We start from the raw sequence: 21231 nt of genomic DNA on the forward strand, positions 1-21231 counted from the left end.
TGTTGACACCTTGTTGTCAATCTGAAAAAGCAGAACTGCAACTTCTCTCTTGCTGGCATCAATATCATGTTTGTGGCTTTGATAGCAAAACTTGAGTTTTCAAACTGGAGAGTGTACAATATAATCACCATGTCAGGGTTTAGTTTGGGTTAAAGAGTCCAGAGAAGGTGAAGTCATCAGTTTCTTTGTGAAAGATTTGACAAGACTGAACTTTTTTTTTGGCTCTGTCAGACAGTAGCAAACCTGTTAGAAAGCCTTATCCTCGGGTTATGTCATTTTTCTGCAATCAGTTTTACAGATTGTCCCTATTAAGTTGATGGCAGATTGCTGTTGCTGTTGTGTCGGGAATAAGATGTTGATCGCACAATAGTTCTGGTCATTCCAGGCACCAGTCACCCATTTCGCCCCCTCTTTTCCTTAAGGTCAACTGAATTCTAAGGTTAGTCATTGGCATGAAATACTGTAGAAAATGTGTTATTGCATAACAAATAAGAGAACAGAGGATTGGGAAATATTTCAGTTTTGGACTCATATTGTTATAATTTAATGACTTCATACTTTCAGGGTACACAGTTTGGCTTAAATGACAAAAAAAGACTAAATATTTATTAAATTAATGACAATTGGGCTATATTATCTGAAAGTATGTTTATCCTTCAGTCAATTGCATTGATTATTTATTCAAAAGGTTCAATATGTGATTTTGTCTACAACGTAAACTAAAACACAGTCCAACCTGGAACAAATTAAAGAAATAGTACAGAAAGAAGACAGTTATTGATTATCGTGATTATGAGTTTGACGGTGATGATACTCAGCTGTGCCATACTCTAAGGTTTCGTCCCAAAACGCAACCTTGGCCTTTGTATATGTATGCCCAAAATGTGAGGTTCAGCTCCCAAAATGTGTCGGAGACTTTGAAGAATGCTGAAGATTGATGAATGTAAAGACTGATGTCTACAAATTGAAGTCTTTCTTAATAATGACCATGTTCCTCAGTAAAATGATGTAACAAAACCAGACTACAGTGCTGTTGAATATCTTTTAGGTACTTTCCACTGCCCGATAGTCATGCTGTATGTAAATGAATGGTGGTTAAAGAGCCAATACGCAACTTTTTTGACCTCAGTATATTTTGACCTTAAGTATATTCACATATATAAGAATACTGAAGATTTTACTGTAGTTATCTTGGGAAAATCTGTATTTTGTGTGTTTCTCTATTGGTCGTTATACAAAATATAGGCATGTTTTAGAAGCAATAAAAGCAGTAGCATTAGCAGACAGTGATAACTTTCAGGCGTTGTCCACTGTCAGTGTATGTGTGAAAAAAGCTGTCAATCAATTTGGGAGGGTAGCAGTAGTAAAGTGTCTGTCTTGCTACACAAAATTTGGAGCTTTTTCATCATCAAATAATTTCCTTCATAGTAACAATATTATGTGTATTTTACAAAAATGTGAGGGTCATTCTGTTTTCATGTATTCTCTATAGAAAATGGTGTGAAATGGTGTAAATTTTGGGTGTTGACTAGCCCTCCCCCCCCCTGCATCATAGCAACTAGCATCATATGACCATCACTGTTCCCGTCTGGGTTATCTGCTGTAAGTGGCTTCACTGGTTTATATTGCATCCTCTTCACTACAGCTTTGTGTGGCAACCCTTGACGCCTTCGCCCTTCCACACACACACCGACTACGATGCACAGTCCCTTGTTTTTTCGTCAACAACTTTGTAACAAACATGTCTTTCGAAAGCCTTCTGTAAATACACTTGACTTCATTTAATTCTATGTCGTTCAAAGAAACACAGGATCAGTGATCTCGAGAATAAGGTTCTCGTTTTCTGTTTCTAAAGAGTGATGATTTAAATAACAATGAAAGAGGAAGACACTGATAGCATCTTCCCCTTTCACACATATGTAAATTATAATATGTGTGTGTGTGTGTGTGTGTATGCGTGTGTGTGTGTATACTTTCTGTAACCACATGGACACACAAAGATGTAGATGTAGAGCAACAATATGAGAAAACGTAGACACACATACACACACACAGACTGACAGGAAGCTGTGCAGGCAGGTTGTCTGGGCCGAGGGGAAGCAGCCGCCATGCAGTGACTCTGTTAACAATACTGAAACGGAAGCCGCTCATAGAACAGGAAGTGGAGAGCCAGATTGCAGAACAGGAGTGAACCTCATCTCACCCTCTCACCTCCACCCCCCACGCCCCCCCCTCCCCACACACACACATACACACCAACGTACGTTACACATCGCAGGGCTTTGCAGGGTGAAAAGTCACTTCTAACCAGCTCAGGGGGTTAAATAGCTAACTCGCCGGAAATAAGAGCACTCCTGAGGAAACGTTCTCTTAAAAGCAGCTTGTTCTCGGCCTTCAAACAGTAAAAACAGTACCTGATCTAGAGCCCCTGTCTAACTACGGCATCCCTGAACTATTTACAACAAACCTCAGCGGTGCCCCAGGTACAAAAACAATGTCTTTGATTGAGATGGAGATAATCTTAAGTGAGCATTTTAATGGTTAAGTAAATTCATCAGAGAAAGTGTAAGACAGGAAACCTGGAAGCAGGGCTGATGTTAAAAATATGCCAAATTAAAGGAATAAATTTCTTTCTTGCTGAGAGTTAGATGCAAAGATTGATACCACACTCAATTATTTTAACTCTGAGATCTTTATACAATATTTATTCATACATTTTTGATTATATTTTACATACGATTTTATGAAAAGACAATAAATTACATTGAATCATTGCTTTACTAAAGGGTAACTTTTCAGCCTGGTGAAAAGCCACTCAGTTTTGCCGCAGTCGTGCGCTCTGTCGCAACTGTAACCACATCCGACAGTGATGTCACAATGTACTGACTGTATGTAAAGATGGACGTCATCACAGCTCCCCAAAATATCTCAATCGCCCCCTGGTGGCTGGTTGCATTATAGGTCATAAGTGGTCGTACTTTAGCTGTGTTTCTAAGGTGAATAAATGATGTTTTCGTCACTTTGTTAATGTGGGACGTGACGCCAAGAATTGTAACCTTTTAATTAATTTCCCCAGATTATTGTACAGCATTTCTCTATTTATTTTGAGGCCGACTAGAAGGATCTCAAGTTTTGTATTTGATGATATAAAAGGGGGCGTGGCATCATGATTGACAGCTGTGACAGCTGCTCTCAAACCTATGTGTCAGACGGCGGGACAGCTGAGGGGGCGTGTCCCACAGGCATACTGCGACTCTACTGGCTCCAAATGACGCCACACAAGTAAGATGGCGGCTGATATTTTTGCTTCACTTTTGCACAGAGGTAGAAGGTGGAGACGTGTCGTCCATATTTATACACAGTCAATGGTACTGACACATCCTGGAGTAGACTTCTACATCACTGCAGCATGATGAGAAAATGAGAGGGGGTATTAATTTACTCTAGATTTGGCTCCAAATTCAAACTGGCCTACAATTTATTGTTTTGTGCTCTTACAGACTTTCAATAACAAATAACACATTTTTCCAAAAAAGGACTGGATTAGATGAAACTGCAAACACCACTGTGACTCACAGTGTTCTTGACTCCACACAGCTCCAGTGATGGAAGTAGATAGTAAACAGGGGAGATAATCACTTTCATGTTTTATAATAGTTAAAATAATCACCAAAAATCCTGAATTGCTTTCTGAAAATAAAGTCCTAAAATGATGAACCCTGCAGGACAGAGGGCTAGTTAGTTAGCCTACTGATTTTCCAACATGATGGAAAGAAAACAGTCAGTTTGTTTATATTTAATACAAAAGAGTTCATTTTTTTTTGTCATTCAAATAACTTGTTTTTTAACTTTTACTGTGTCTTTTGGTTCCTCCTGTTGAGGTTTAGTTTAGCTATAAGATAATGTCTATCTCTGAGAAAAGTGTCAGTGCAGCTAAATCATCTGACATTCTTGTACTTGACACACAGATGTTGTTAAATTATCATCTGCTTTTTACTTTCGCTGGCAGTCGTAACGTATCCGATGGAATGTGAAACAAACCTCGGTATGAACAATTGGCAGGTGTTATTTTGGTACCAGCTGTGATGGATTAAGAAAGATTTACATAGTTAGAAAAATCATACTGTATCGTAATCTCATGCAAACAACACAGTCTGGTATGGCTTTTATTGCTCTCCGGGCTCTACTGTCGTATGAAATGATGTTAGACTGTAGAGTTGCAGTGTTTTCGCCCCAGAGGGAGAAACAATGGTGGGGTAGTTACTTATTGAATGTGAAAGCTCATCTCGACTTAAAACGCCCGTGTCAACACTTGTCAGTTTGAGGTTTAAAGTAGTGGTAAGTGACTTTTGAGGGCAGCTCTCAGTTGTCAGTTCAACAGCGACTGTTTTCTAGTGTGACACATTTGCAACTAATACTCTGTCTCTGTTTTTAAATGAGTGGATATTAACCCTATGAGTTTAAAATGACAAAACTCTTGAGTTGTTTTATGAGTACTTTGAAAAACAGCTTTGTCAAAAGTCTCACAAGATAAAACAGTGGGCAAAAGCATTAAAAAAAAATACTGCTGAATGAGTGGGTCTTGCAGGATATGCAATTAAAACCTTATGCAACATAAACCAAAGGGGCTTAAGAGGCAGGCAATATACGTAATTGCCAAGTTCAAATCCAGCTGGAGACCCATGCTGTCGTTCTATCAGGTCTCTATATGTCTATATATTAAGAGCAAAGATGGTAGAATGCACACTTTATATTTTCAATTACATTATATTTAGATTTATATTACAATTTTGTCAGATACCGCACTATATTTTAATGTCGCAAACATAAATAACTACCGTGCCGTGTTGTGAATAAAATCTTATGACTGTCGGATCATTGGCTCGAATCCCCTTGAGCAGCTGGATAAATCTACATGGATATAGTGATTAAATAATATAAAGATTTTCTCTTTACCCTCAATTACTCTTAGCGAACCTCCCTTGAGGCGCCTTAAAACGCCCCGGTGGAGCAAAGCGAGGGTCCGAACGCCAGATTTGAAAGCCAGATTTCCCGTCACACAGCCATGGAATCGCTGAAGTATTGATGAGAAACCATATTGAGATATATTACGGTCATTTTGTGCTATGGAGCAGTACAAATCTTACTTAATGGTGCTTTAACAGGGTGAAAAACAAGCTGAGATTTATGCACCTCTGCCTGACCTCAGTGAAACGTCCTCTCCAACTCTGTTTACGAGCTGCTGCGAGCCCACAATCCGCCATTTTTGTTCCTCAGCGCAGGTTGACTGATTTCAGTGGAGGTACTTTAGTGTGAGTTATGGTCAGAGGAGAGCAAACTAATTGTGATGGTAGCTCTTTCTCATGGTGCTTTATAGAGGTAGGTGGAAGAGGTTATTGTGGCGGTGATAGCGGTGGGGAGGATTGATCCAGGTATCTCATTACTCCTCCTCCTCCTCCTGCTTCGCTGATGGAGGGATGACAGGGAGGGTTGGACGAAGATAAAACAAGGCCTTTGGGAGAACGAGAGAAGAAGAGAGAGAAGAGAGGAGCTTGATCGGTATTAAAATGACCAGAGTGAAGATTTAGAGTCTGCTTGATGTCGCTGAGAGAGAGAGAGAGACACAGAGAGACAGAGAGAGAGAGAGAGTATAAAGAGTTGATGGATGAACTGCGGTTGGTACAGTAAAACAGTGTGCTTAAATAGCCTTTCTTTCAGAGTGCAGTAGAGGGAATATTATGGAGATTAGGCACTTTAATGTAAAGTCACACACACACACACACACACACACACACACACACACACACACACACACACACACACACACAAACACACACACAACTTAAGCACACAGCTTTGCACCCACACCAAAAACACACACACACACACTCGTTTTTTGTTACTTGTGAGGACACTCTGTTGATTTGCATTAATGCTGTGGATGCTTACAACCATAACTCAAATCTTAACCCTCAAATAAATGACAGATTTACAAATTCATACTGAACAGATAGATTCAATATTTGGGGTTTATACAGTATTTTATCACAAGCATAATCCAAATTATAAGCAGAATTTTAGCATAATCCCCTAATTAAAATATACGTAAACCTACTGTATGAACTTGTATCTGACTATGCGCTTAAAGCTCTGTTGACAGATTTTTTCTGGCCACTTGGGGGCAGCAGAACAACCTATAAACACTGACACCCTCTACAGTTGTTATAGCTGAAGTGTCAACAAACAGTTGCCTGTTCACACAGTCACACAGAGCAACAATCATTCGGAGTCGTGTTTCCATCCGCTTCACGAATGTTAACCCAAGATTTACTCTCCTTTTAGCTCTGTTTTGGTCTCCACCAACATTTGAGGGAAATATCTGGCTCTTTAGCAGCTGCTAGTCGCTAACTTTGTCTGTCTGCTGTTTGGTGCTGGTCAGGTAGTTTATAGTCGGTTTACCAGAGTTTATTTGCAAAAAAACTTGGAAATTGGTTTAATGAGAGAGGTGAGACTGAACCAAACAGTTAAGTTTCTGTTGTTTTGAGCTCATTGCTCAAAACAATGAGCTAAAGGATGCTATAAAGCCCTGTAGAGCTGAGGGGAAATACAGAGTTGGTGATAATTCTCTGTGGGTTTGAGCTCTTTCACATACAAGTAGTCATTTGATCTATTGTTCATCTAAAACTACTGATCAGTGCAGCTATGACTGATTGTATGTCTCCAAAATACCAGTTGGAAATCACCAGGTGGTCAGAAACACAACTCCAAAATGAAAGATAATGTTGCTCCGTAACCGCTGGATGTGGAAGTAAAACTGTTTGCTAACATGTTCAACATAATCAACTCAAAAAGGGGGGATGATATGTCCGTGTTGTGTTCATAGGTTGTTTCTGCTGCTCCCAAGTGGCCAAAAAAAATCAGATAATGCAGATTTGAAACTGCTCCTCACAAAAGCAGAAGTACAAGAACACCCACACTGACATCAGAGCGAGACAGTAGCTCTGTCACCGTCTACTGGCTGGTGGCAGAACAACTTGACACAAACAAAAAGTGGCACCGAGACCGTCTTCACTGTGTATTTCTACATATTACTTATACAAGAATGTAAGTTGTCCCTCTGTCAGTCAGAGGACACCTGCACTCGTTAGTATTTATTTATAAAGCCCTGTTAGAAAAGCAGCCTGTATATCTTATATCCCTTCTGCTGTCTAAGCAAAGTCACTGCTTTACTAGATCTCAGAGGTGCTTTATTCTGGAAATCCCCAAATTCAAAACAAAACTCGGTAAAAGCCTTTAAACGGCGGTCTCTACTCAGGTGGAACAGACTGTAAAATGATCTGAAACTCTTCCTATCTGTATATGATTGTATCCTTGTTTCTTAGCTGCATTTTATAAGATTCAATGTTTGTCTAAATGTCTGTTTTTTTGTTTTGTGACACTTTTATTTATTTTCTCGTGTAAACAGGAAGCTTATGCTAAAGAGGGATTCTGCTCTCATTGAGTAAATAAAGGCTGATGAATGAGTGAAACATATGTTGACAAAAAGTTCTAATCACAACTTTGTCTCATTTAAATCTGCCTTTATGGTGATTTAAATAACTTCGCCATGAATTAATTACACTTAACGTCACCTGTTCGCCACTCATTTATTCACAAGCACACTTTCCTAATCCACGTTTCTCTGTCTCCACTCTTCTTCCTGATCTTTTGCCAAAAGTTTATAAAATAATGAATGTAGCTGTCATCCATATAAAATAACAGGCCAACAGATTTTTAAAAAGGTATCCTCGACTGATATTTTGTTAATCTGATCATGTAATCCAGGGATTACGGTCATTAGCTGGTGCTGCCTGTTAGCTAGTCTGGAAAGCTTCTGTCTCACTGCATGTCTACACACACACACACACACACACACACACACACACACACACACACACACACACTGACACTGACAGGCACATGTTTGCTGACACACGTATTGTACACTCAGTGTCTCTCTATGGTGGGAAATTCAGTTTCACACCCTGGTCACTTCACACATAACCTGACTATCTCTGCTCTTGCTATTTTTATCTATTTAAAACACACCCACACAAATTCACACACTCTTCTGCCTGTGTGTCAATCTTGTCTTCATATTTCCCACGTCCCTCTCCATTTGTAATCCACTACATATCATATTTTGATAACATTTTAAATCTTCAGGCAGAGAGATAAATACAGTATCTATCTTGTGCCACTGTTTGGCTTTTATTGTTTTAAAATGTGCTGATATTTCTCATATTTTTGGGTCAAATAATTAACAGTTGGTGTATGATTGTGGTATAATATTCTCATTTTCTTTGTTTTATCTTGTTCCAGTCATGAAGGACAATCCAAAGAATATTTCTGGTCCTGAAACTGTATGTCTTACATTAGCTAAAATCAACATATAAAGGTCAGTTTAGAGTTGGGCGTTAATTCCCAGTAATTCCAGCACTACAAACATTTGTACAAGTCATTTTCATACAGTATTACCAGAAACGTGCCTGTCATTAGATCACATCCTGAGCTGACTAAACCTGAAGAAGCATCTTTTTTTTTGGTCCACACTAATCTGATGACTGTTAGGCTTGATACACTTGAAAACAGCAACCTCACATAATGACATAACGATGCTCTCACACACGCTTGCAAACACAACCTTCAGTCATTTCAAACTCTCTTGCTGATTACACATTTTGAATTTTTAACACAGCCGATTAAAAGTTAAAATTAGTTTATTTATCTACTTTATTCCAGACTGTTTTCCCCCAAGGGTTTTCCCTCTTCATATTGGTTTGTCTGTTGTATAAACTGGTCTGTTCTTTCCCTTTGTGTACCAAAACTTGAGTTCTGGGAAATTATCATGGGCATGTTTCCACTATTTTCTGACAGTTTATAAACAAAATGAGTCATCAAGCAAGAAAATTAGTAGAGTTGCAGCCCCGAAGGAAAAAGGAAACATCTCCACATAAAAAGAATATTCATCAATAAAAATAATCACTACCAGAAGCAGTTGAGCATATAATAAATTGTGTTTCCCACTTCTAAACTTACCAGTAGGATCAAATAAAGACAGATTGAAGGTCACATATACAATAAGCTCTGGTATTTCCTGTTCTTTTTTTGTGCACCATTATTCTCTTTCTCACTATAGGCAAGTCAATGTACCTCATATCAGTGTAATATAGGCCTGTATGATGCAGTCACTTAGACAGAGATTGTTTAAAATGCTTTAAAATGTATATTTGACAACATTTCTTGCTTCCCAACCAAAACTTGGGGGGGCATATAAATTCATTTCTAAGAGTTGAATAAAACATATTTTATCTTATCTATCGGGTGATTTGTGGCCACTCTGAGGTCATTTTTGGAAAGTCGGACACGCCGCGCAGTTCAGCCTGAAGGGCAGAGGAGCCCGAGTGTGACGCCGTAAGGGTCGCCTTTTCAAATGTCCCCAGTCTCAGTGATACATGCATCACTGTAGGGTTTTTTTTAAAGTCTGCTGTGTCTGATGAAACCGGTGCAAGACTTCAGTTTGTTCTGGATTTACTGAAAGGTGGTGGAATTTTGAATGATTTTGCATTTGAGTTAAAGAAGGAAGGAATATGATACATTTTTTCCAAGGAAATCAGCAAATATATGGGAATTTCTCTCAGTTTTTCCATTGTGTCATTGAGTTTCATTCTAATTCTATTGAAAATAAAATCAAAAACAGTTACGTCAATGTACAACTATTGGCAAGTAATGCTATGTTTTTATTTTTGGACAGAGAAAGACAAACATAATAGTACAATTAATATATGTCAATCATTATCATTTCATTATAACTTTATTTAAGGATTAAAAAAACACACACAAGACAAAATATATATATATATATCTACTACTCATATGAGCTGTAACGGTTGAGTGTTTTTACAACTTTGCACCACCAGAGGCCAGTGTTATTCTATCTATCTATCTATCTATCTATCTATCTATCTATCTATCTATCTATCTATCTATCTATTTATGTCTATCATCCATCCATCCACGACTGTAAGAACAGGCTGTGACAAAAAGGTGTGTGTGTGTGATCTTAGACTTATTTGACTCATATATCAGAGAACAAATTGATTCGACCATATTGTGATCCTCTGACCACTTTGGCCCATAAATGTGTGTGTGTGTGTGTGTGTGTGAGTACATGTTTGCAATTACTTATTTTTTCTTAGCTCACAGTGGGAACTTTGTTTTTGTCACATCGAATTTGCTCCATTCAAAACGATATCGATCCAATTTATATGAGTGTGTATGTGTGTGTGTGTGTGTGTATGTGTGTGTGTGTGTGTGTGTGTGTGTGTGTGTGTGTGTTCTCCCCTTAATGAAGAATCTTTCAGGATGTTTTGTTACGGATGTGCAGAAGAAGAAGAAGAAGAAGGATATAATCAAAAGCCGTGTATGTGTGTGTGTTTAAATCTCTTTTCTTTGTTTTTGTCTAGACGTTCATTTTCACAGACACGGAGGATGAGGATTTACGTTCAGAAGGTAGGAAGCAACACTGAATCTAATTTACACTCCAATTTAGATATAGATTAAGCTCTACGTGGAACACAGAAAAGTATGTGGACACACATTTTGTGTGCTTTTGGTGTAGGGGCTGTTTTTCATGGTTCAAATTAAAGGAAATCCTAACATACAGATATTTTATGCTTTTGGTATGACACGTTCACCAATCACACATGGGGTGTCTATATACTTTTGGCCATGAATTGATGTTTTAAAGCATGTTCAACTATGGCTGGGTGATATGGCCAAAAAATCTCAGGATTTAAACATCATATTTATCATCATTATACATAAAATACAGTAGTTATCTAGATGTAACTCCAGTTGACTGTCAGTACCAGATGCTTCAGCTAAGTAGAGCACATCCGGTTTAATAATCTGTTTCAGCAAAGAGCAGAAAAGTCCACTCAGTAATTGATCTGCTGCTGTTTGTGTTTCTTTACAAGAGATTAGCTTGATATCGGCATCTAGCTTTAGCTTCTAGAGACAAACTGAACGAAGCAGAATCTGGAAACTACTCCTTTGACTCCGAGTGCTTCCACTCTTGTAACCAGAGAGATAAAACCTCATCGACAAACACAGACGCAAGAACGCAAACCGGTGTGCAGAGTAATTTTCAGTCTGTCCTCGTAGATGCGACCGTTAAATTCATTACAAGATAGCCAGAGACAGCTCGCCACCTGGAGTTATGACAGCTGTCAACTGCAGCAGGTGTGCATGTAGTGTAACTAATCACGTCACAGTTTATGAGGGACTGTCGTGACTCAAAACGGCTAATGTAGCCGACTTCCATCTATGTTACTTTTTTACTAAAGGGAGCCTTTTTGTGCATTTTGTAATATCTTGATTTTATGATGAAGACGTTTTACACATCGTGTAACAACAAAAAATTGAATTAATTTGAGATATCACCCAGCTATATGCCCAACTTTGTCTTTATTTCTTTCTGTCTTTTCTTCATTGCTTTCTTTTCCTTCCTGTTTCTTCCCCACTTCTTTATTCTCCCTCTCTCATTTCCCATTTCTTTCTCCTGGCTCATTCTCTCTTTTGCACACTTATTATCTTGTCCCGCATTACATTCATTCTTCCTTCCCCTTCTTCTGGCTTTCCTTCATTCTCTTGCTCTCCCTCTCCCCTCTTTTCTCTCCTATCACACTCCCCTCCCATCTCTCCTCTCTCCCTCCATCTCTCTTTCTCTGGCACTGTCCCTCACCTCCCATCTTTGTCAGCAGATTGTACTGCCATCACTTGTTTATAAGAAACAGTATCGCTGAGGCAATATACAAAGAGACGATTGAGCAACACCTTTGACACTGAAAAACATCCAGTTATATGAATAAAACACCCTCCTCCTTCTCTCTCTCTCTCTCTCTGTGTCCAGGTTATAACATGGTGGTAACAGCCTGCCAGTCAGACCACAGCCAGCAGGCTCTGTCTTGCAAGATGTCTGCAGAATACGACGGCTTCATGGCCTCAGACAAGAGGTGAGACAGATTAAGGTCCGTCTATCATCCTGCTCGCACTGGATTTAAAGATCGGATTAAGATTACAAAATTTAATGATCACCGCAGGGAAATCTGGCTGTTACAGCAGCAGGTAGACGTGAGCGGAGGGAAATCAAAGAAGTCAATCATCTCATGTGTAAGGGTTTCATAATCGTACACATAGGTGACAACGACTACAGTCAGAATCTTTGAAATTCTTAGTTTTGTCTTTCTTGCTGATCAGTATTGCTGTTTACCAGAGATCAAACAGTTCTTAGGCTTTCTGTTGATGAATTTATTCTTCAGATCATCCCGAACAAATATAAAAATGGAAATTTTTAAGTAGAAAAGGTCCAAATATAACATGAAATTGCATTTTTTGGTTGTGTTATCACTGGGAATACAAATCTATGAAGAAGTCTGGATAAAAGATGGACATCAGCAGGATATCTTTTTAAACAGTTCTAGGATCTGTGGCAGCAAATCTAATGAAAACTTTTGCTGCATCGCATTTCTTCCCTTCAATCTTGCCCTTGACCGACTAAAACTTTGTATGGAAAGTGCAACATCATTGTTGAGGCCTCCTCATCTTCCTCCAAACACAGATTTTTTTTTACAACCATACCTGGGACTTGTGATTTCTCTTACATAAAGGACTGTATGTAGGATTTAGTGACATCTAGCGGTGAGGTTGCAAATTGCAACAAACTGAATAACCTTCTCCTACCCTTGCAAGCCTGTAGGAGAACTTACGGTGGCCGTGAAACTCACAAAAAATGTGAAAAGCCCTCTCTAGAGCTAGTGTTTGGTTTGTCTGTTCTGGGCTACTATAGAAACATGGTGGTACAACATGGCGGCCTCTGTGGAGGAGGACTTGCTTCCTCTGTAGATATAAAGGGCTCATTCTAAGGTAACAAAAACACAACAATTCTTATTTTCAGGTGATTATACACTAATCAAGACATAACTATGAATATTATATTCAATTTCTGCCAATATTTCTGCCAATAGGTCCTCCTAAATCTTACACACTGGTCCTTTAATGCCTTACAAATACCTAAAAAAAACTCCAAAAACAAACAAACAAACAAACAAAAACAAAACAGAATGAACTGTAGATAGCTGTAATGTATTATTAAACTTTACTCTAAATAAAAGCAAATAAAAATGATGAAGATTTCATTATACTGTATATAGTGCAGTATATAGTATATAGTACAGTATGTCATAAACAACACATTTAGAAGAAGAGAAACGATGCTCCTTTAAACAGACTATACTCTACTTGCTTGCTGAATCCCCTTTCAGAAGATTGCAAAAGTGATAAGATGTATTGTAGTTAAATGTCACAACTGTTGAGTGTCATAAAACTTCTGAGTCCTCCCTCTGTCAGCTGTTCAAGGGACATTTCCTGGTGATGAACGTTAAAACTTACAACTTTGCTAGTCCTTGAGAAGTATCCAAATGCCACATTAGTTCACATTCAGCTTCAATAAGGCCAGACTATAGACTTTATATAAAGGCTGCCTCATTTTGAGAAGACGCAGCCCTTGCATTGGCATGCAAGATTTGTTGTCTTTATATCCTGTTAGACTGGATTAGGTTACACCAGCTATTTGTAAATCCATAACCGAGTTTGTATGTAAAGACCCTCTACAGAGTGACGCAATGTAATGTAAGGTAATGTTTCTTAAAAGTAGAAGAAGTCAGCATGTATCAGACTCGGAATTTGTTTGACTTGGATTCAACTCACGACACCGCTTGAAGCTATTTTGCTCCCCATGATATACTGGATAATGTGTTGTTAATATTTGGCCATATTTTTGATTTGTGAAAATACAGTGAAGCTCAACAGCTTGTGTTTGGTGCGTGACTAAGGCTGAGACTGTCTTATTAAGATGGCTGAGAAAATGAAAGAGCATTTCAGTTTGGTTCCAAGTTCCACTTTGTTATTTGGACTGAAGAGGGAAGTGAGGCTGTTTGGTTTGGACAGAAGCCTTTTGTGTTGTTGAGCAGTCATTAGGATGGCAGAGGAAACAAGACAGCATGTCAGTTTGGTACCAGCAGCTTTGTAATTTGGACTCTGATGTTGCAGTAAGAGTCTGTTTGGTTTGGAGTGAAGCTTTGACAGTCCATTCATTAATGTGGCAGAAGAACTCAAACAGCTTGATCACCCACAAAGTAATACAGTGAAATCCATTCTTTAAGGGACAGCATGAACTCATAGACAGAGGGAGAAAACAGAAGGGAAGTTGTTATTCCTGTATTATTATTTTCTTTACTTTAACTCTTTTTTGAAGGATGTCTTTTATAGGAAAAAGCATTTAATTTGAAGTTGTTGCACTCAATAACTATTTTTTTTCTAGAAAACAGTGCTGTTCTTTTCTTCATTCATCAGAAATACAGTACTTACAGCTTTCTATAGCAGTGTGACATTTATTTTTCAACATAAATATGCAATAACACAAGCACAAAAAATGTTGCGATGTACTTTCAGAAATAATCACACGACTTCTTCAAAAAAGTTGATGATAATGCATTATAACAAGTATGGTAGTTCCTTAAAAATGAGCCACAAATGTCCTTCTTAATTTAAATAAGTCTATATCGAAGATGTGATTGTGTTGGACAGATTGTGCTACTGTACATCTCATTTTAAAAGCATACTTTACGTAGTTCAAAGTAAGTAGTAAGCTATATAAATATTAAACTCAACTCAGAGCTTTTTTTAGTTAAAGAAATGTTTGAAGGTGGCAATTATCAAGTACAATTAAACCAACTAGTTAGCTACTCATTATTAGGCAGAAAGAAGCTAGCTCCCTACCATGATAGCTAGATTACAAGCTAATAGCACAGACTAATTTACAAACAAAATTTCATAAATGTTCATAAAACTACCTATAAAACTGTATTAACTACTAAACTACTTACATGTGGCTGTTGTGTGCCTCTTACTGTCACCATGCTCATCTACTTCTGGAGTAATGGACAGCATAATCCTTTTAGCAAAGCCATACTAAGCTAAGCTAACTGACACCTAACTGTAGCTTCAAATTTACCATACACACATAATATCAATCTTCTCATCCAACTCTCGGCAAGAATGCAAATAAGCTCAGTCTGAAAATGTTGAACTATTCCATAAGTGTTCATTTTTATTATGATGTATCTTCTAGCTATGCAAGACTGAATCCAACAAGGAGAAAAATTAAATTTAATTTGATCTTTGATCTGACTTTTTGTAGACAAGAGGTAGAGTAGAAAGGAGAGGGGAAACACAGACCATTAAAACAAAGTTTGTTGCTCCTCAGGTGGTTTTGTCACGTGGACGATGATAACTACGTGAACCCGGAGGCCCTCCTCTCCCTCCTCTCGGCGTTTCCCCAAGATGGTGACATCTACGTAGGCAAACCCAGCCTGGACAAGCCCATCACTGCTCATGAACTCCTGGAGGGAAATGCAACGGTATAATGCCACAGTTTTTATGTTCAATTCCTAAAAGATTGTGTCGAACTCTGGTTTACCCACATAGGAGCTTTCATGTTACTTGGTTACTCATGTTGAAGTTTAGTAGAGTTTAGCACTTATTGACGTCTTTGGTGAATTTCAGTGAAATTCAGTTCACATTATTACATCAATACTGTATCGTTAGCTGTTAACCTGTACAATTGAAGGTTTTTGATGCTTCAAAGTAGCTAAACAGACATTTTACAACCATTTTTTTTCACCTATGTTACTTAAATGCACTCAGGCCATTACAACATGTTTCTCACTAGGCTTCTCATGAATGACAATAAATGATTTCTTTACTGCATTCATACTTATTCATACAGATGTCAAGCAAAGTTGGTACTCTCACACAACCCAGTGAAAAGGTCTTATAAAGCAAGCTAACAATAATGGAAACAAACTATATTCTGTATTTATTGAGTTACAGGAACGAGAATTAGAGGGAAAGGAAATGGAAGCACAGCATAGACTCCATGATCTCACCTGATCAATCAACTTATTACCTAGTTTTTACTCATTTAAAAATGTTTGTCACTACTGTTGGCTGTAAAACTGTGGATAAATTGTTTTGAGTGTCACACAACCTCCACAAAACGAGTATATGCAGTATAATGAGTTAGTTCAGTGAAATAAGATGTTTAACCTTTTAGTGACTCATGACTTCAGACTCACAGTTTTGCAGATAAAGGTTTAGTGAGTGACTGTTACAAACACAATTTTATTTAGTGTGTTGAAAGTTTCCCGGGAGCATTTTCTCTTTGTATTCACACCACAGAACACGGAAACTCCCCTGAAATCCAGACTGAAATTAATTTATGTTGACTGATAACTCCTCAAGGCAGGGTGACCCATCAGAGACACATTATCTTCTTGAAAATGCAACTCCACATATTTATTTTTTCTTGCTGTTTTGCCTCCTGAGATTCCTCATCTCCTACCCCCCTTTTCTTTTATAAAATCCTTCAGCTTTTCCATCATCTTCTTCCTTTCCTCTGTTTCAAACACATTGCTCGCACTGATTGTCTTTGCTTTTACTACTCTTTCATTTGTTCCATTTTACTCTCTGACTCAAATTGACAAAAAGGGTCACTTAAAAATAAGCTCAAACACAAAAACATATTTTCTAAATTACCTCTATTAGTATAGTTTTGGTTTTCTTTGCCCAGCTTTTGAGATATCCATTGCTGAGATCTCTGTTCTGACCCCAAAACAATGGAGGTGAATGCAATTTAGTTTGTAGTACACTTACTGTGTCTCTCCGGAAACAACACAAACAAACACAGACCTCACTGTAAACAGGTTTCACTGGGATTTTCTACTGAAGTAATAGTACCTATGAAAACTTCACACTGACAAAAGTATCCAATCCCATTAAAGTTTTAAGATCCAAACAAAGTCTTTTACATAATTTCGATGTCCCGTTTCTTGTGAGGCTCATAAATTAAGTTTTATCATAACTGATAAAAGAAATGTCAATTCCTAAAGAAGAATGATGACCAAAATTAAGACCCAGGTTCTAACCCGTATGTTCAGGTCCAATTTGACCCATAAACACCATTCAATTCATTCAGTGCAATGCAACTCTGGGCATCAAACCAGCTCTGACACAAACCAACGTCACATGATGTAACACCTCGCTACATCCATCTTTATATACAGTCTAGGGTACAAACAAGCTAGCGAAGCACTAGGAACCACATTCTACCACATGCTCAGTGGCGTCGACCTTACATGGAAGTACCCTCTGGAGATTGAAAACACGATCGCTGTAATTAGTCTTTGGAGCCGTTTCTATAACAACTTCTGTACCCAAACCCTTTGGGGCGAAGGAACATGTCACCCAGTGCAGTGGTGTGGCTCACTGATGTGTTTTTAATAGTTTTTGGACAACAACAGAAGAATAAGATATATCAGGCTATGGATACAGACACAATACTTTTAAGTAGGATCAATTCATCCAATTCGTTGTTGGTTTGGCTCTGCACGTGAGATTTGTTGAAAATCGCCAGCCACATCCTTTAAGGAACTGACATTTCTTTTATCCTTCTGTTATTCTTCCTGTCTTCTTTCTTGCCCTCTCTTGCCCTCTTTTTCTCTTTGTGGTTGACACTCTAGTGGGGACTCCGCTGAACTGTAAAACAAAGCTGAGGTCTCTTCCTTTTGGTTTCGTGCCAAAGTGCAGCCCAGCCAGGTTAACCACTGCCATTCAAATGCATACTCTTCATTCTTTTTCATTTTCATCACTGATGAGGACGTGTGAGAGGAAGATTCAGTAAGGATGGATGGATGGATGGATGGATGTATGGATGGAAACATGTAGCTTCTTGGCTTTTGTTCACACGGGGAGGATTTTCGAACCCAAGTGGATCAATGAGTGATTAGTATCTTGTTGGGATATTGATTGGTGGTAAAAACACACATGCACAATGAGGAAGACTCCCAGGGGGAAGGAGGTTGTCAAACCGCAGGAGGTCGATAGTTTGTTTTTGGAATACACATGCAGCTATTCACAGGTGTGTGCGTGTGTGTCACCGAGTTCACATGCTTTACAGTAAATTAATGCTCCTATTTAGTTTAAGTGCATCCTGATTCTGAATAGCGTGTCATCCTCTCTCTCTCCTCTCCTCTCTCCCTGCGTTTCTCAATCTGCCTCGCCCATTTCTTGAAATGATGCTCTTCATCTCCCTCGTGTCACATTCTCCACTCCCTGATTGCACCCATTTACACTGAAAAATAGATCTTTATTTATCTTTGCTTCCCAACTCTTTTTTTTTCCCACACTCTCACCCTTCCTCCTTCCTTCTGTTCCCATTTTCTGACTGTTCGCTCTCTTTCACTTCTCTCTTTCCCTCCTATTTTTCATCGTTTCCATCTTTTGCTGAGTTTGGAGGGGTGGTGGAGAAAATGTCGGGCTCCTCACTGTCTCCTCTTCTCGTTTTCTTACATCTCACCGCCTATCTTTTTTGATTTCCTGTCACTATTGTGAGGCTTGAGAAGGATGAAATGATGAAAGGAGGAAAAGCCCAAGCTGGAGGACACAGAGGAGAAGGGCAACCTTTGTCCCCAAGGCTGTTCAGCTCCTCACCTCCACAGCCATCCTCGTCCCTCTGCTCACCTCTGTTAACCAACAACCTCCCTAAAGGCTACCCATCAATATGCACACTGTGTATACTGCATTATACTTTTATTTCACTAATATTATCATTCTCATATCATTCTCGTTATTATCATAATGTTTGCAGCTCATTCTTGCATTTTATATATTTTTTAAATTTTCCTGTATAGTGTTGCTTGTTGACTGTGCTACTCTACGTGCTTCTGCAAATTGCCCCTCAGGGACAAATATAGTGTTTTTATTGAATTGAAAGAGAGGAAAGGAAAGAAGTGTAAAGGACTTCACAATAAAAGAAAAAGGAGGGAATTCAAAGGGAGGAAAGAAAATTAAAAGAAAGGATTTACCTTTAAAACAAACAAAAAAAGAGAGATGAAAGAAAAAGACGGAAATCAAAAGGAAGTGGATGGATGGGAAGGGAAACAGTGAGAGAGGCACGAACAACAAAGTAGGAAATGAGGAAAAGAAAGAATCAGAGGAAAGGAAATGATAAAGATGTTAAAAAAATGAATGAGGACAGAAAGGAGAGAGGAAAGGAAAGAAATGGAGGGACAAAAAGAAAGGAAATGTTATTAATAAATTAAAGGAAAAAACAAATACTAGTGATATGATAAAAGGATAACAAAAGGAAAGGGTAAAGGAAAGAAAAATTAATGCTGAAGAGGTAAACAAAAAAAATAAACAAAGAATTTAAGTGAAGACTGGAAATGTGTGAAAAGAATGAAAGGGAAGAAAACTAAGGCAAAAAATTTCCAACAAAGCAAATGGAAAGTAAACACACAGTCCACTAATTTGTTCTGTAATTACAACCTGTTCTCTGCGTATAACTCTTAATCTGACTGCTGCAACTAACACACAAACACAACACCAGAAAGATACATTTCCTCCTTATAAAATATCATCTAAACAGTTTATACTGAAGGAGATAAAAATCTACTTGAGAAATGGCAAAGAGTTAGCAGATTATCTCTTACACACATTATGTATTTTAGTGGGAAAGATGGTTACTGCATCAGTTTGAAAAATATTCCTGTGTTTATGTGTTTTTTATATTTCTGAGCATACAGGTTTTGTGTATTTTGTATTTCAAGGATTTGTTTTTTTGAGGGGTAAACAGAACTCAAGAGCGGACAAATTGACAATAAAAGAAACTCTTTGCAGGCAATAGAGGTACAGGGAAACACACTTCACTTGGAGGTCAAGTCAGTTTTATTTGTATAGCGCTAAATCACAGCAGAGGTTATCTGTGGGCACTTTTCACATAGAACAGATCTAGACCATAATCTTTCATTTACAGAGACCCAACAATTCCCCCATGAGTAAGCACTTGGCAACAGTGGCAAGGAAAAACTCCCCTTTAATGGGAAGAAACCTTGAGCAGAACCGGGTTCTAGGTGGGCGGCCATCTGCCTTGACTGGTTGGGTTGAGAGAGAAAGGAGGAGGAGAGGAGAGGAGAGAGAGAGAGAGACAGAGAAGCACATCAACAATAATAAACATAATAACAATAATAATAGAAATATGACTAATAATAATAGTGATAGCAGTGGGCAAAAAAGACTAATAATAATAGCAGCAGCGGAGGGTGGCAAACTGGACCACGGGGACAGCGGGCGATCTGCAGCTGAAGGTCTCCTGCGAAACAAGAGAGCACAAAAACTCCAGGAAAGATGCCAAGTTAGTAACATACATTAATGGTACATGAGTGTGTACAAATGGAGAGGGAAAGGAGGAGAGAGGAGCTCAGTGCATCATGAGAAGTCCCCTGGCAGTCTAGGCCTATAGAAGCATAACTAGGAGCTGGTCCAAGGCAAGCCTGGGCCAGCCCTTACTCTTTTCCTTCATCAAAAAGGAAAGTTTTAAGCCTGTTCTTAAACAAAGAGAGGGTGTCTGCCTCCTGGACTGAAACTGGGAGATGGTTCCACAGGAGAGGAGCCTGACAGGCGTGGACAGGATCCACAAGTAAGCCTGCATTCTGGGAGCACATTTAGTGGGATCTAGTAGGGTAATAGGGTACTAAAAGCTCTTGTCGTGCCTGACCATTCAGGGCTTTGTAGGTGAAAAGAAGGATTTTAAATTCCATGTAGAGCCAGTGCAGAGAAGCTAAAATGGGAGAAATATGATCTCTTTTTCTAGTTTTTGTCAGTACACGTGCAGCTGTATTCTGGACCAGCTGGAGAGTTTTTAGAGACTTGTTGGGGCAGCTGGATAATAAGGAATTGCAATAATCCAGCCTAGTAGATATCATTAGAAAATGTGTTTCTAAGGCACAATAACTTCAGTCTTGTCTAAGTTTAGCAGCAGTAAATTGCAGGTCATCCAGGTCTTTATGTCCTCAAGGCATGCTGGGAGTTTAGTTAACTGATTGGTTTCGTCGGGATTCATTGATAAATATAATTGGGTATCATCTGCATATTAATGAACATTTTTGGGAATTATTATGAGCTACAGCCATTTAGCTTAGTTTAGCATATAGATTGGAAACAACTAGCCTGGCTCTGTCCAACAGTAACAACATCCACCTACCAGCACCTTTAAAGCTCACAAATTAATAT

The 21231-nt window shown here is 38.6% G+C and overlaps 1 protein-coding gene across 1 annotated transcript in view; it reads left to right on the forward strand.

Moving 5' to 3' along the window:
* mfng (MFNG O-fucosylpeptide 3-beta-N-acetylglucosaminyltransferase) overlaps positions 1–21231 on the forward strand; it is a 29692-nt gene that overhangs the window by 1457 nt on the left and 7004 nt on the right. Inside the window, exons 2-4 of the mRNA XM_042394552.1 lie at positions 10506–10551; positions 11954–12056; positions 15368–15521. Coding sequence (XP_042250486.1) covers positions 10506–10551; positions 11954–12056; positions 15368–15521 — 303 coding nt within the window. The remainder of the gene's footprint in view (positions 1–10505; positions 10552–11953; positions 12057–15367; positions 15522–21231) is intronic.

The sequence above is a fragment of the Thunnus maccoyii genome, chromosome 2 (assembly GCF_910596095.1).
Source record: "Thunnus maccoyii chromosome 2, fThuMac1.1, whole genome shotgun sequence".
NCBI lineage: Eukaryota > Metazoa > Chordata > Actinopteri > Scombriformes > Scombridae > Thunnus > Thunnus maccoyii.